This window comes from Hoplias malabaricus, chromosome 14 (genome assembly GCF_029633855.1).
Source record: "Hoplias malabaricus isolate fHopMal1 chromosome 14, fHopMal1.hap1, whole genome shotgun sequence".
In the NCBI taxonomy this organism is placed as follows: Eukaryota; Metazoa; Chordata; class Actinopteri; order Characiformes; family Erythrinidae; genus Hoplias; species Hoplias malabaricus.
The window spans coordinates 36025717-36042778 of NC_089813.1; the positions used below are offsets into that span (position 1 = coordinate 36025717).

The window sequence follows — 17062 nt, forward strand, 5'->3', positions numbered from 1 at the left end:
CACTCGGAGGAAACCCACGCAGACACAGGGAGAACACACCACACTCCTCACAGACAGTCACTCGGAGGAAACACACGCAGACACAGGGAGAACACACCACACTCCTCACAGACAGTCACTCGGAGGAAACCCACGCAGACACAGGGAGAACACACCACACTCCTCACAGACAGTCACTCGGAGGAAACCCACACAGACACGGGGAGCGCTTGGTTTTTAATTGAGGCTACATTAACCTCATAGCTTCACCTTAAAAACTAAAGAAACAAAAACACACAGGTCCCTGCTGATCTGAGGTATTGACTGAAACCTCTATAAATTTGATTTTGGCCCAAAGGTATCGTTTTAAATCCCCAATAAACGCTTAGCAGCCTTCATCCAGGGTCTGAGGTGGAACACATCCCTATCTTTGTGTGTGTGTGTGTGTGTGTGTGTGTCCGTTCCCCCTCCTCCTTTAACACTAAGAGCGCAGTGATATCCCTGCATTGCAGCACCAGCAGCTGGAGCGCCAGAGGTGAGGCCAAACAGGTGTTTGGACAGAAAAGAGGGGGAGGAGAGGAATGCGAAGGATTATGGCCGAAGAAGAAAGCGAGGGAGGCTACCGAGAATAGGAAAGGAATGGCCTTGCCTGGCCACGCGGTGAGGCGCAGGGCTAGGCTGGATGACCGGATGACACGGAGATGTACACTCAGGCTATTACTCCTGATCCCTTTAGCTTTAGCCTCCAATATTCACACTCTGCACCACGACACTCTACTGCACCGGCCTGGAGACACACACACAGTGTCTGTGTGTGTGTGTGTGTGTGTGTGTGTGTCTAAGAGCATGGCTGGAAAAAGCAGCTTTGAAGCAGGCAGAGGAAATCTCGTTTGAGGGCACAAAGAGAGGTTTTAGGAGTCACAATACCCTAAGTCCTAACAGCACTGAGGTCATTGTGCCATGCTCCACTTTTCAACACCCATAGCAAACTGCAGCACCTAGAAAACAGAGGTGAACCTGCAATGCAGAACAGAGGTAGACACCGCGTGCTGCACCCTCAGACACTGAAAAAACTATTTACAATAACAGATATATGTATATTTATATAAAAAGCAGATTTAATTTTAAGGAAGAATGCGGCTTCTACTGGTTACATTTGAGGTGAAGCCACAAATCAAGAAAAGTAGAAATGTCTAGTACAGAAAAAGCTGCACCGCTCACTATATAATGTTGGCACCCAAGCTTGTAAAAGTTACTCAACAGAACAGGGCACTTGTGACTGCTCAGGGTCTAGGAGACTGCTTCCGCCATTTTGTTTCACATGGGTTTGTTCTTGTTGTAGCACCATTGGGAGAAGCAGGCACACATCAAACAAAACTGATCAAAGCACTATAATAAATGGAAATTTTTCGTTCAGAGTAGTTTCATGGCTCGAATATATAAATCAACATTTACTGATCCACACGGGTTATTTTCTCTTTTACTTTTGTGAAGTTTAAGCTGGGACTCCTTTGCTAGTTTATGACAGACAAAAAGTAAGGAAATTTGTGTTTGGTAGATTATTTCTTTATTGTAACAAGTCTTCTTGGCAATACATTGCATACCTTTGGAAAGCCTGTTAATTTCCCTTTAAAATGATGGCACAGGGGCGGCACGGTGGCGCAGCAGGTTAGTGGCGCAGTCACACAGCTCCAGGGGCCTGGAGGTTGTGGGTTCGATTCCCGCTCCGGGGTGACTGTCTGTGAGGAGTTGGTGTGTTCTCCCTGTGTCCGCGTGGGTTTCCTCCGGGTGACTGTCTGTGAGGAGTGTGGTGTGTTCTCTCTGTGTCTGCGTGGGTTTCCTCCGGGTGACTGTCTGTGAGGATTGTGGTGTGTTCTCCCTGTGTCTGGGATGGTGTGGGGCGGCATCTCCCTCACTGGCAAATCCCATATCTCCACAGTTTGGGACCGAACTCTATCCTCCAAGATGACAACGCTCGCTCCCCACAGAGCGGGGTTTATCAGAGACTACCTCCAGAATGTGGGAGTGGAGAGGATGGAATGGCCTGCCAGCTCCTGACCTCAACCCCATTGAACACTTTGGGATTAGCAATGGGATTAGCTTGGGCGTGCTGTTGGTGCCAGACACCAACACAACCATGATGGCTGACTTGTGACAGATGCTGGTTGAAGAATGTTATGCCATCCCACAGCAGTGTGACCAACATGAGGAGGAGGTGGAGGCTGTTGTGGCAGTGTACAGTTCTTCCACACGCTACTGAGGCTCCTGTTTGTTAAATGAATAAATTGTTAAATTGCCAATACTTCTTGTGTCTTCAAACTTCAATCATCCAGTCTACCACCGAACACCAAACGAGTCAATGGCAGAATAAGCTGTTTGGCATCGACAGACAGGTTTTGGTCAAATTCTTCATGGGCACAACACATACCCAGCTCTACTGCTCATCCCACAAATGCATGTTCCTTACAAATGTGGCACCATTTAAAAGGGATATTAACAGGCTTTCCAATGGTATAAGATTTATTGCCAAGAAGCATTGTTATAACAAAGAAATAATCAACCAAACAGAATCCTTCAGCACTTTAGAGAAGTGAAGAAGAACCGGAGGCCGTTGTACTGTATACTCCATAGGACACTCCTCTAGCCGGAGTGAGATGGTCTGCCTTTTGAGAGCATGCTCACCCACAGAGACACAGACACAGATACAGACAGATCAGATGAACACACACACACACACAGCACTTGAAATGCTTTAGCTTATCAATACCAATACTTTAAAGCAAAGGGCAATGTGACTCTTGAGCCTGCCGGCTCTCTTTTAAAACACTTCACTACCTGCTATTGAGCTGGCTGAAGAGAACCAATACACTCTCTCTTTCTCTTTGTCTTTCTCCCTCTCTCAGTCTCACACACAATTTTTCCCTCTGAGGATGTTCTCTGCGAAGGCAAAAGCCCGCCCTGCAGTCCTAGAAAGTCACCCAGCCGTGCAGCCCAAGACACCTACAAGAGCAGTGAAGTTACCCTTACAAAAAAAGAGTGTGGGATAGATTGTAAAATAAAAATCACTGTACAATTTGTGCAAAAACCATAAGAAAACAAATCTGTATAAATAATGATACCTTCGGGAACTCAGCCTTATATAGAACTGTCATATCCGCCTTAAATGGCGGAGTACTTGCATCCGTTCCACTTTAAATCAGGCAGCAGCTGAATCCTGCAGAATGCGCATTAAAATCAGCTATGTCTGAGAATGTATCAGCTGCTCTATTTAAGGTGGTCAGCACGAGAGAATGCAGTAACATCTCTTGTGTTTCAGCTGTGTCCTGCCGGCCTTTGAAGACCCCCATGTAGCTGAGGGAGTAGATGGGCGTCCTGCAGACGAGCTCTAGACCATCTTGCTCATTTCTGTGGGCTGCATGCTGTGAAGAGGCGTGTGCAGCACGGAAAAGCTGGGTAAACTTTTAAACCTCACAGATCAATGAAAGCTCATTCAACTTGAGCTATTGCTTCTGTCTTTCTTACAGAGTCACACACGTGCACACACACACACACACACACACACACAACATCCACAAACAAAATTAGCAGCATAAAGGTCCAAACAGAATGAAGCAAAGCATCAGGATGAAAAACCTGCTTTTCAGTAATGAGCTGGGAGGAGAACAGAGAGAGAGATTAAGGGAAAAGAGTGAGATAGAGTGAGTGTGAGAGAGTGAGAGAGAGCGAGAGAGCAGAAATCGATCAGTGCTCCAGGTAATCTGAGGGTATGTCCCGGTGTGTGTGGACTGGTGACATTGCGAGGCTGGCACATGCGGGAAGAGATCAATGCACTGCTTTTTTGTTCTCCTGTAATCCTTAACTATCTAGAAGTAATTAACCTTCACAGCAGAGGAGAGGAAATAAATAGGGAGGGGAGGGAGGAAGGCAGGAGAATAGCAATGAGACAAAGCTCCAACTTCAGCTCTCCGCAGCTCAGAACTGAGCGCAAAGGCCAGAGTACACACACCCAGTGTTGGCAGTGTTTTACTCCCTTCCAAAAAACTGATAAACCTTGTGAAGCACTGTGAAACAATGTCCAATTGTTGGCATTTAATGATGTAATGCAGTGGTTTTTTAGATAAGAATATTTTTGAGCCCTCCACCTGGGGTGCAGCCAGAGATGTGGGCAGGGGGTGGTGTGCTTGTGCGTCTCGTGTGCCTTAGCTCTGATTCTGGATGCTTTAGTTTGGGCTGTTATGGAGCATTCGGAGGGCTGATCTCAGGACTGTATGGGCAGTCTAAACTCTAGTAGCAATGATGTGTCTGATCCACTTCCACACGTTATTTACACCAAGTTCTATCCAGTCCAAATACATCATAAACGTTACTGACATCCTGTTGTAAACTAACATTACCCTAGCACTCAATGTATTTCATCGTAATAGTGCTATAGGCTGTGTCGAATTCCGTACACTACTCATAGTATAGTGCATTATTTTTGGTTCCACTATTTTGTAGTACTGCCCCCTAAATAGTGCACTACACAGTGACCCAGATATTCAAACGTAGGCAATGGTAAATAGGGCAATTCCCGAGACTGCTATAGGGCAGCTTGAACCCACAACAGTGTATATTGGGAACAGCATTTAAGAACAACATAAAACATTGTAATCTGTAAGAACTGTGTAAAAGAGTGAATGTGGAAATTGGAGGCTCTACAGTCTCAAGTATGAAGAAGTCATTCTAGAGTCCCTTTGCAATCAAAACTAGTGTGGTACAGGGACCACGGGGTCTGTTCTTGTTAGATCAGTGTGCTCTGATGTTACATCCTTTTGCTCAGGCAATAAACACAATCTCAACTGGAAATGAAGGTTAGTTTTACCTGAGGAGGCTCTGCCTTAATTAATCACCAAATTTGGGAAATTAGACAGTGGATAATTGCCAAATCCCTCATAAATTCCATTACAGACTATCCCCTGCTAAAAAGCATCTAGCTCCAATACTCTGCAAGTCAGTTAAGGCACGAGATGAACCTGAACATATGGGACAGTCTTCCTCACCCTAAGCTCCAGCACTGCGCACCACGCTGTTAGGATTTTTATTCAATTTACCCACCGAGTCTTATTTTTATCTGCTAAAGTGAATTTATGTGGAGGGAGGCATTATCAGGAATAGTGGGAATAGTCCAATTCCACATACTGGGATACAGTCAGTCACCAATGACATGTCTTGTATAACCAAGTTTGTTGTATAGTTAACATGAACCATCTGCACGAATAAATCATCACATGGGGGGTGAGGGGGGGTTCCTACCCTCCTTCAAAAGTTACATAGTGCAGTTTCTGCAGTGCTGATCACAGAGTAGCAGTGACAGAGACCCTATTCTATATAACAGGTCAGTGAGGCGTCGCAATGATTTTGAAGCTGTAATTTTAAGGTGTGTTTTTAGCCATTTTTGCTAACAGTAGGTCATATAGCTTCCATTATAATAATAATAATAATAATAATAATAAATGATGTATAACCATGTATTTCCATTGCCAAAATACAGAAGCAAATATCAGACTCCAAATTTTGTACTGGCTGAGGGACTACTTTTTTCAGATTTCGATTTCGTTCACCGAACTCCTCTTTTCAGTGTGTAGTGCTGTTGCTCTGAGGGACTAGAAGTGGAGAACACTCACTGCCGTATACTGTGAGCGCTCAACTATATCCAGCAAAGGCTGTGGTGTCTGCAGGTAGTTCTTCCAAACCCGCACACTAATGAGCTCGCCCCTTTTACACAGAAAAGAACCTAATTAGTGAGAGCAGGTGGCAGGTGTTGTGGTGCCGCAAAGGAATGAATGCCTATAGACAAGAGGAGCTGGCAGACTCCTTCATACCCACCAGGCGTATTAAATAAAATAAAAAAAATAGAACAAAAAAAAGAAAGGAAACGGGGAAAAGAAAATCAGAATCATAAAACATCTTGATGCAATGCTATAATTGGGCCAAACAGCGGAAACCAGACATGTGTCTTCCCTCCTCGTCTCTGGGCCAGGAGATTTTGTTTTTGGACACATTTCTTTCAATATTCAACTGAACTTACCCACAAACTCGGAGAGGAAGACTACGAAGAATGGCGTGACGAGGTCATTGATGCCCTGGACGTAGCCGCTAGCTGGGTGCCGAATGGCCCAGATAAACAGGATCCTTTCAAACACCTGAGAAAGACAAATGCATCTTACTGTAAACATTAATATAAAATGTAAAATCCCTATTTCCAGGAAGGATGGGTTGCAGTGCAAAGTGTGAATAAAAACAGGATTCAAAATGCATTTTCCAGGTTTAAGAGAGGGAGGAAGCATCTGTGATAGCATTTGGGGTGCATTAGAAAACATGCCACAGGTCACTTTCACATCTGTAAAGGCACCGTTAATGCTGAATGATATATACAGGTTTTAGAGCAACATGCTGCCATCTAGATGTCTTTTTCTGGGAAAGCCTTGTTTATTTCAGTAAAACAAGCCCAGTCCACATTCTGTAAGGATAACAGCAGAAGTCCAGACATGTTCCCACTGAAAACAGTCGGTGCATTATAAAATGAAAAACACTAAAACTGTAGTGGGGACCCCAAGCTTTGAGAATCTGAAATCCTATATCAAACAAGAATGGGGACTAGGTGTGGGCGATATGGCAAAAATACATTATCAAGATTATTATTATCCCCCCCATCTGAAATCACATACTCAAATCTTGAGGCAGTGAATAAACTAGAGTTCACAATTTTAAAATTCACAATTTTATGAAGTAATGTTACTAAGAGCCTTCTGATTTTTTTTAAAGATATTGAAATTAATCTTCAGTGGTCAAAATAAGATCAACACAACAAAACATTTCAGGCACTTTTCTAAATTTTATTAATCTTCTTTATAATCTTCCTTTGGAATCTTCAACGACTCCAACCTCTCCATAAGGAAATTGATTTATTTTACTGCAGAAAAAAAATTATTATCAAAGCTTAATAGCAAAATGTTACATTTTACTCATTTGATTGATCTACCGATGCTGATTGGTCTACAGACTTGATGGACGTGTCGTTAAAGCTGAGAGTCCAAGCTACACGGCCATAGTGGAGGTCCACATTTTATTTATTTGTTGTACTTTATTTTGAACTGTTTTTTTCTCTTTTTGCAAGTCTTCTTAACACAAACATGAGGATTGCTAATGTGTGGATTGATGGAAAGATTTAAATTTGGTCTTGTTTTGAAGCGCTTGTATCCTTTGTGTGTGTTTGTGGGCTCTTCAGGCTTCGTGGTGGCATTTTTAATATTTTAAGGAAGAGGAAAAGATCTCATGGAATAACGAATTCCATTACCATTAATGCTAAGAAATAACAAATTTGTTTGGTTTTTATTCAGTAGTTGTACATTTTAGAGTAGTGACTTATATTATCGGTATCTGGCCATTCGACTGATGTTTACATCATAAGTAAACAACTTATAAGAACTGCAGCGGACTGTACGTGCATTAGGACGATCCAACGATCTCCCTGTGATGGTGCATCATGGACAAATTCTTATCGTTCAGGATCTGATATCGTCATATCACACACCCCTAATGGGAACACATTTCACTTTCAAAACTACAGCAGCTGTTCACCTCCATTCCCCAATGTTTACAGAGAGTCGTTTTAGGAAATGAGTTTTAGAAGCTGTGCTACTCTTTTGTTTGTGAAGTCCCTGTTCTTCAGTGGTTAGGACCCTAACACTAACATGGTGCTGGGAGGGGTGTGTTAGTATTCGTTGCACTGATATGAGAGGATCAGACACAGCAGTGCAATTGGAGTTTATAAACAATTCATTATCCAGCCTACAGCAGTTTGGCCCTGCCCGGCCCCAGTGTATGCAGTTCTCTTCACCCTGGACTGCACTCAAGGCACACACTCAGAACAGAGACCATTTAGAGAGATAAATGTTGTAAAATCCTTAGCCAACTCCAACCAAACCCTGAGGCAACCTGGGGTTAACAACCAATACAGCCACTGGCACAGGTACAATATACGGACTTCATCTGCATGATATGCTTTATGATTTAGATTTTAATAATACTGAAAAATGCGATATCATATCCATCCTAGCAGGTTAGGCCATTATTATAAAATAGGCTGTTAATAATAAAGCCTTTCTGATAGGTCATGCACTTGAGTGGATTGAAGTGTCCACGTTTGGAATGTCATGACACAGCCATAGCACCCCCTGTTGGAAGCCCAGCAGCAGCACATAACAACATGGTTAGAAAATCTGTTAAAAAAATGTTAAACAACTTAAAAACTGGCTGGAAATCCCACCTGAACAGCAACTAAAACACAATGACGCCTTATGAGTGAATTCTGAGACTTTAAGGTCACATTTTGGACACACGTTCAACTGAATAGTAAGAAACATACTTCAAAGCCTAATACTTGGAGGTGTAAAGCCCTGCTGCTTTGGGCTCTATGGAGCTGTGGAAGTGTGTTCTCTAGAGAGATGGAGCCCCATCCAATAACTTTGGGATACCTTTCGGTGTTCTGTTTGTGATCCAGAACTAATCATCCAACAGCAGTACCTGACCTCATGGCTGAATGCCATCAAACCTTGACAGGAGTGTTTCACAGTGCAGCGTAAAACCTTCCCAGAAGAACTGAGAGTGTTACTGCATCCAGAGTTTTAAAAGTATCTACAAATACCCCTTTAAGCGATTATCTGAGCAGCTTATGTTATCAGTGTCATACTGCTGAAGCATTTCATATTTCTCATATTCAGGAGTAATGAAAAAGCCTATTATGTCAAGGGTCTTGGATCAGCATAAAGCCTCCAGCGTTGCTCATCTTTGCTAAGCGTTCTCTTTAAAGCCACTGTCCACTCGTATTGAAGTATAAAAAAAATTTATGTTAAGGATTTGCCAGAGAATACGCATGTTCAAGAGTGTTATATTCAAAATACAGCAACACAGTTTAACATGTCTAAACAGTGCTATCTGCTGCCTGCCTATGTTGTGAAGGTGGGTCAAATCGCAGAATGATTGACAGTGGTGTCACCATGGTAATGTAAATTAAGTGACATCAGTAGGGGAGTGATATCGCTAGTGCGAGACCAGCCCAGTTAGCCCGGGTTTGGACACCTCTGCAAGGGACGTGAACTGAGAGGTGGACGGCAACAAAAGCACACGCGGGCGCGCACACACACCCACACACACACACACACACACCCGTGCCATTACACTGAAGGCCCTAGAACCAACCCTGGAGGAACGTGAATGAGTTAATGCTTTGGAGACATGTGACATGTTTAGTGTCAAAAAATAACCACTGCACTTTAACACATGCAGAATATTAAAGTGTTCATTTTTTTAGGTCACCGTTTCCTCACATAATTCCCTCTTTACAGAGCTTAATGACGTACTAGTGTTTTGATTCAGTGATATATAAACACAGCGTCGCTACTGTTGACTCCAGAATATTGATTACATTTTATTTACGCTGCATTTAAATATGTATTAAATATCATTAACTCCGTGTGGGTTTCTTCGGGGGGGGGGGGAACGCACGTTGGTAGGTCCGTAGGTGTGAGTGTGTGTCGCCCTGTGAAGGACTGGCAGCCCCTTAAGGGTGTGTTCCTGCCTTGCACCCAGTGAGGTGCCCAAGTAGGCTCCAGACCCACCCTGACCTAAAACTGGATAAGCGGTTACAGAAAATGAATGAATGAATATCATTAACTCTTACAACTTTAGTTACCACTCTCACAGGTGAATTCTAGAGGTTTTTAGACAATCAAGAGCACTTCAAAAGCTGAAAAGCACAGCTGACATGAGGATTGCTCTATTCCTGCCCTACGTTTGCTGGTTTGTTTAAGGTATGAAGCTAACTTTCTCAATTTGAGTTTTCTGTGAAGTGTTGGAACTGAGAGAGAGAGAGAGAGAGAGAGAGAGAGAGAGAGAGAGAGAGAACGAGAGAGAGAGAGAGAGAGAGAGAACGAGAGAGAGAGAGAGAGAGAGAGAGAGAGAACGAGAGAGAGAGAGAACTGCCGGAGTGAGGCTGGCGGTGATGATGATGAAACTACAGATACAAGCGCCTGCTTACGAGTGTGAAATGGGCCCGTTGCACTGCAGCCATGAAGCTGATGTCACCTAATGAGAAGTGACATTTAAGAGCCACCAATTAGCATGTCACAAATCTTAAGCTAGAGGCTGTTCCCCACAGTTTGCACCTCCTTCATTAAGAGACGTTGTCTACACATCATTTGTAACAAGCATACCGAGTTATTCCAGCTCCAAGGCGTTTGAAGCATTTCAGCTCAAACATAGGGGAGAGCTAAAAATGTCTGCGTAAAGTGGCCTACAATATGAAAATAAGACCCAGTGCATCCATTTTATCAAGCCTAGAGCGCTGTCGTTCCCCGATATGAACAGGAAACCCGATTTGGACTGCGCATGCGCTGCAAAGACACTACCGGTTACGCTACCAGATTTTAGCCGCTGTCCAATTTGGACTGGACATGCACAGAACACAGTGCTTGTGTACACTTTACTGACAGCCTTTCTGGTTAAATGCCATGTAGGTCCCACATCGTCATTCGTCATGTTTTGTTTAAACAGAATATGACCTCAACACGGATATCGTCTGTTGTAAATAAACACAATTTTCCTTAGTCCAAGTGTTTAAAACTGTAAAGGACAGTGAGAAAGGGCCAACCCGTGTTTGCGCATGTTTAAAATTACTATGCCTTGAATATAAAGCTCTTCTTTGCTTTGGAAGACTATTTGCTGCTATAAGCGAATGGGGCTGAGCGTGACATACCTTTGCTGCGCATGCGCAGTCCAAATCGGGTCACCTGTTCAAATCGGAAATCGACAAGCATTTTAGCTCTGCCCTTTTAGAGTGAACTGCAATGAAGGGTGGTTTTTCAATACTTTTTGGACAGGCTGTGTTTATTGTGTTGTATTTCTGTTATTCAAACATCAAAGTGTCAAACAAATAAATACAGTGGAATTTGAGTTCCTAACTTGTGTTTATTGATAGTCAGAAAACATGTTATTTCTTACTAATTCAAGGAATAAGGTTTAAAAGACCGTTTCCAACAATATGGGCATGTAAGGACACCAACGAAAGGTGTTCAAGAGCCTCTGTAACATGGAGGTAAACAGGGTAAGGACACTCACTTCGCCTGTTTTAGTTGGTGTTAGTTAACGTTAGCTTGACTCGCTAAACTCTGTGGCTCAGATTATACTCGGCTACGTAGCTGCATTACGGAGGTTTATAGTGTCAGATGAATTCGAGTTCGACTTCCATCACATTTACAAGAATAACGGTACCTCTACATTTGAGTTTAGCTTATTGCTAGGCTATTGTCATGAATAATGTTGGTTATTTAGCTAGATACTGTCATAACAGTCAGTCATAACGGTGTTTTACCGCGGCGTTGTTCAGCTGTTGTCCACCAGTGACGTCACGGTCGCGTTCGAGAATTTCCGTAGCGAGCTCGGGTTTTTCCGTCAATTTAATAAAATTGTCAGTTTTAAAGCAAATTAAGCTGCTATTTTCATTTTAATTCATACTTATATCTGTCAGTAACTACAATAATGTGGAATATTCATGGAGGTCCATTAAGTGGTGCTTAGCCTTTAAGAAATGAACATATCAAATAAGACATGACTTCAACTGATGTTTTGGTTGTAATAAATGAGTGAGGTGGTTATGGCTGACTGTGTGGGCATCGGTCCAGTTTGACCCACCCATAGTTATGCCCCTGATCTTCAAGACGGACCCATTTGTAGAAACTTAAGACCATCAAATAGATTTGGTTTTATTAATTTTTCAACCCACATCATAACGTTAAAAGCGACTACATTTAGTGATGTGGAGGCCTGGGCTCTGGGGAAGGTATTTTTAAAAGAGAATATCAGTAGCAAATTTCCTTTTCTCAGTAACAGCTTTTTTGCCCGCTTCACATCCTTTCTGACCCCTTGTTTAGAACGGTCTTCTCACAGTGAAACGACAAACAGAGAGCTGATATTTTTCAAACCTGTAGAAAGCGCATAGTTTGGTTATCTCTTAAAGACAACAGCTTTATTGTGCTTTAAGTTGGACGTCTGCTGGAAGAAGCTCATATATGAATAAGGACTCTTTTCTCTATTTCCTTTCCTTCTCTTTTTCCACCTTCTTGCCCACTGGAACCATAATGTGGACAGCTGTGAAATTTTGTGAAACTGCTTAAAGTTTTGAAGCCCTTCAACTCTAGTGTCATCCTTAAAAAACGAGTTCATTAACGGTCCGCTTTGTTCTAAAAAAGAGAGAATTTAAGGCAGCGAGGGAGTGCTCTGACCCAAAAGAAGAAGAGACTCACCTCCTGCACCAGCGGCTGCTGGAACAATGGGATCAGCGGATTGGTCCTGGGGATATCAATGTGGATCTGGGGGAGAAACACACAAACAATTCAGAGTATCAAAAACACAGGCATTCACAGCGGAAATCTGGGAGCCGATCGATAAGAGGCAGAAAGTGCTAAATAGAGTTACATGCTTTTGTCCTTTACAGTAAGCTCAGGAAATCAATCAAACCCAAACAGCGCAGTATTGATCAGGCTTTATAACGAGCCGGACCCACTCAGAGCTTTCTACTGCCTGAGAAGACACATGTAGCGCCACACAAACAGACACAGACACACACACTTTGTACCCCTTTTCTCTAATCAACCTCCTGAAAGGCTCCAAATCCCATTTTCTCCCTCTTTCCTTCTGTTCCATAAGTTTGTTTTCATTTGCACCACTGGGTCAGGCTTCATGAGGAGCCTTTAATTTTGAGGAATAACTTTCCTCAGTGTTTTATTCAGTGCACCTCCTAACTGCATTCATGTCAAGACCCAGCAAGACCTGCTATCTGATGCGAAGACCGATACAACGAGGTCCACCTCAACTTACAGGATCTGTGCAACTGTCTTTATTGGTGCCATATACCACAGGACACCTTCAGAGGTCCTGAGAGTCACTTCCTGGATGGGTCAGTGCTGTTCTGATGGCAGAAATGGGGCTTTTCTTGGGAGAACTTTAGGTCGGTGGGTTTAATGTTAAAGCTGATAGCTGCTCATTGATAGATCCTCTTTTATGAACCGGTATTGATTAGACAACAAGCTGAAAAACAATGAGACAATGCTCCTAAGGTAAGAAACAGCCCGGCTAACAACATGGTCATTGTTTTAAACAGATATCGCAATTAACGTTCATGTCTTGATCACTGATATATTCTTCCCAGCATTTTGTGTATTGAGAGGTTTCAAAAAAGAAAAATAATTAAGATATGCAAATGAGACAATATCTAGCAGGGTAGCCTCTGGACAATGTTTTAATGAAAGCATTTCACTGCAAAAATTCCACAACTCTATGGAAAGCCTTTTACACAATAAATGAGTAGCGCAGAGTAGCAAGGTGGTGCTTCAGGTGGCGTCGCCCACACAGGGTTACGGCTACAGGGTCCCGGGGTCCTGGGTTCCATCCGTCACTGTCTATGACGAGCTCGGGGTGTTCTCTCTGGGTCTTAGTGGATTTAATCCAGATGCTGTCTCTCCTTTTTACTTGGTTTAATCTGGATGCTAATGGTTTCCCCCTCACAGGCCAAGAACGCATGTTAGTGGGTGAAGTGGTTGAGGGGAAACTGCCCACAGGTGTGAGTGACAGTGACTGGGTGAGTGTGTTATGCCTCGTCCAGGGTGTGTTCCTGCCTTGCGCCCAAAAAGGAGCCTAGCATACTGGACTGAGAATTTTTTTTTTTTTATGTTTAAATGAGTGAATGATCCAACATTCGCCTTGTCGCCTTGATTTTCAAAAGGAATGTAGACTTGGCTAATCCCCCTCTGCTTTCTTACAGAGCTATGGACAAATCTGCATTAGCAAATATGCAAATGTCTCTGCCAGGAATCCGGGATAAAAATGTAAATATGATGAAGACATTAGCTGCTGCTTTCCTCTCAGTAATGACACTTCTTAAAATGGGTCATTTTGTAGAGAGGGAGCTGCCTTCCCCGAGCAGGACTGGAATGGAAATAGCTACATATGGACGGGTCAGAGAGAGGTATGTGGAGTCCAGTTGAGTCCGGCGTGTGTGTGCACGCTTGTGTCCGTGGCAGCTCTCCTGCTGCTGAGCCAGTGTCAACACTAAAAGGTCATTTAGTGTCTCTGCACAGACAGCCAGGGGCCATTCAAACACCCTGGTACCACCTCATAAATAGCCCTAAAGGTCCGCTACTCATTTGTGCCATGCTAGGAAGAAATTGAGGTGCCCGTGGCCAGGGGCCAGCGCGACAGAACGGCCGAGCGGAAAAGAAAGAATAAGGCTAACGGCTGTCCAGTCCTGGTCCTGCACCATTAACCAGACTTTTACAACCCATAAGCTTATTGATCTCAGGCTCCTCCATTAATAACACTGGATATATATTCTCAGTTTATTAATGACTTCCTTTTACAGCCCCCTGCACAGTCGAGCTGCAGAAGTTACTGTGTTCATTTTCCACGACCTTGTCCTTGTTGATGTTGAGAGACCAGGCACAAGAAACTGCACAGAACGTTTCCAGGCCTCGCCAAATGTCTCCAAATCACATAATAACCCTGCAGACAATGTCCCAGCACTTACAGAGCGCCATGAAATATTCCAACATTTGTTTTAAATTATTAACGGTCTCTGCTGGCAAATTGGAACAAGTGGGGTCTAATTCTCTTTGTGGCACAAAACCAAATAAACCACTGGCCAAAACAGTCTGCATTTCTGAACTCTTAGTATTAGATATCCATGTTGGGTGATGATTCATGTGGAACATACATTGGGAATATTTTGGTTTCATTGACCCTTTTCCACTGCAGGGCCGAACATTTCTGAGCACAAAGGGAAGCTATGGAGTCAAAAAAGGGTCAAAAAGATTCAGTTTGTAAAACAATACTCACAACTACATACACGTAAAACGAAATCTGTAACTGCGTTTGACCAACTAAATACACGTAAAACAAAATCAGTAACTGCGTTTGAGCAACTGCATACACGTAAAACGAAATCTGTAACTGCGTTTGAGCAACTACATACACGTAAAACGAAATCTGTAACTGCGTTTGAGCAACTACATACACGTAAAACGAAATCTGTAACTGCGTTTGAGCAACTACATACACGTAAAACGAAATCTGTAACTGCACTTGAGCAACTGCATACACGTAAAACGAAATCTGTAACTGCGTTTGAGCAACTACATACACGTAAAACGAAATCTGTAACTGCGTTTGAGCAACTACATACACGTAAAACGAAATCTGTAACTGCGTTTGAGCAACTGCATACACGCAAAACAAAATCTGTAACTGCGTTTGAGCAACTGCATACACGCAAAACAAAATCTGTAACTGCGTTTGACCAACTACATACACGTAAAACAAAATCTGTAACAGCGTTTGAGCAACTACATACACGTAAAACAAAATCTGTAACTGCGTTTGAGCAACTACATACACGTAAAACAAAATCTGTAACTGCGTTTGAGCAACTACATACACGTAAAACGAAATCTGTAACTGCGTTTGACCAACTAAATACACGTAAAACAAAATCAGTAACTGAGTTTGAGCAACTGCATACACGTAAAACGAAATCTGTAACTGCGTTTGAGCAACTACATACACGTAAAACGAAATCTGTAACTGCGTTTGAGCAACTACATACACGTAAAACGAAATCTGTAACTGCGTTTGAGCAACTACATACACATAAAACAAAAATCTGTAACTGCGTTTGAGCAACTGCATGCACGTAAAACAAAATCTGTAACTAACTGCGTTTGACCAACTCAACTACATACACGTAAAACGAAATCTGTAACTGCGTTTGAGCAACTACATACACGTAAAACAATATCTGTAACTAACTGCGTTTGACCAACTCAACTACATACACGTAAAACGAAATCTGTAACTGCGTTTGAGCAACTGCATATACATAAAACAAAATCTGTAACTGCGTTTGACCAACTACATACACGTAAAACAAAATCTGTAACTGCGTTTGAGCAACTACATACACGTAAAACAAAATCTGTAACTGCGTTTGAGCAACTACATACACGTAAAACAAAATCTGTAACTGCATTTGAGCAACTACATACACATAAAACAAAAATCTGTAACTGCGTTTGAGCAACTACATACACGTAAAACAAAATCTGTAACTGCGTTTGAGCAACTACATACACGTAAAACGAAATCTGTAACTGCGTTTGACCAACTAAATACACGTAAAACAAAATCAGTAACTGAGTTTGAGCAACTGCATACACGTAAAACGAAATCTGTAACTGCGTTTGAGCAACTACATACACGTAAAACGAAATCTGTAACTGCGTTTGAGCAACTACATACACGTAAAACGAAATCTGTAACTGCGTTTGAGCAACTACATACACATAAAACAAAAATCTGTAACTGCGTTTGAGCAACTGCATGCACGTAAAACAAAATCTGTAACTAACTGCGTTTGACCAACTCAACTACATACACGTAAAACGAAATCTGTAACTGCGTTTGAGCAACTACATACACGTAAAACAATATCTGTAACTAACTGCGTTTGACCAACTCAACTACATACACGTAAAACGAAATCTGTAACTGCGTTTGAGCAACTGCATACACATAAAACAAAATCTGTAACTGCGTTTGACCAACTACATACACGTAAAACAAAATCTGTAACTGCGTTTGAGCAACTACATACACGTAAAACAAAATCTGTAACCGCGTTTGAGCAACTACATACACGTAAAACAAAATCTGTAACTGCATTTGAGCAACTACATACACGTAAAACAAAATCTGTAACTGCATTTGAGCAACTGCATACACGTAAAACGAAATCTGTAACTGCGTTTGAGCAACTACATACACGTAAAACGAAATCTGTAACTGCGTTTGAGCAACTACATACACGTAAAACGAAATCTGTAACTGCGTTTGAGCAACTACATACACGTAAAACGAAATCTGTAACTGCGTTTGAGCAACTACATACACATAAAACAAAAATCTGTAACTGCGTTTGAGCAACTGCATGCACGTA

The 17062-nt window shown here is 42.4% G+C and overlaps 1 protein-coding gene across 3 annotated transcripts in view; it reads right to left on the bottom strand.

Annotated features, from left to right (window-relative positions):
* tbc1d22b (TBC1 domain family, member 22B) overlaps nt 1-17062 on the bottom strand; it is a 66721-nt gene that overhangs the window by 27731 nt on the left and 21928 nt on the right. For all 3 annotated transcript variants that reach the window (XM_066644723.1, XM_066644722.1, XM_066644724.1), the window contains 2 exons: nt 12321-12386; nt 6047-6161 (listed from right to left, as the gene is read on the bottom strand). In XM_066644723.1, coding sequence (XP_066500820.1) covers nt 6047-6161; nt 12321-12386 — 181 coding nt within the window. The remainder of the gene's footprint in view (nt 1-6046; nt 6162-12320; nt 12387-17062) is intronic.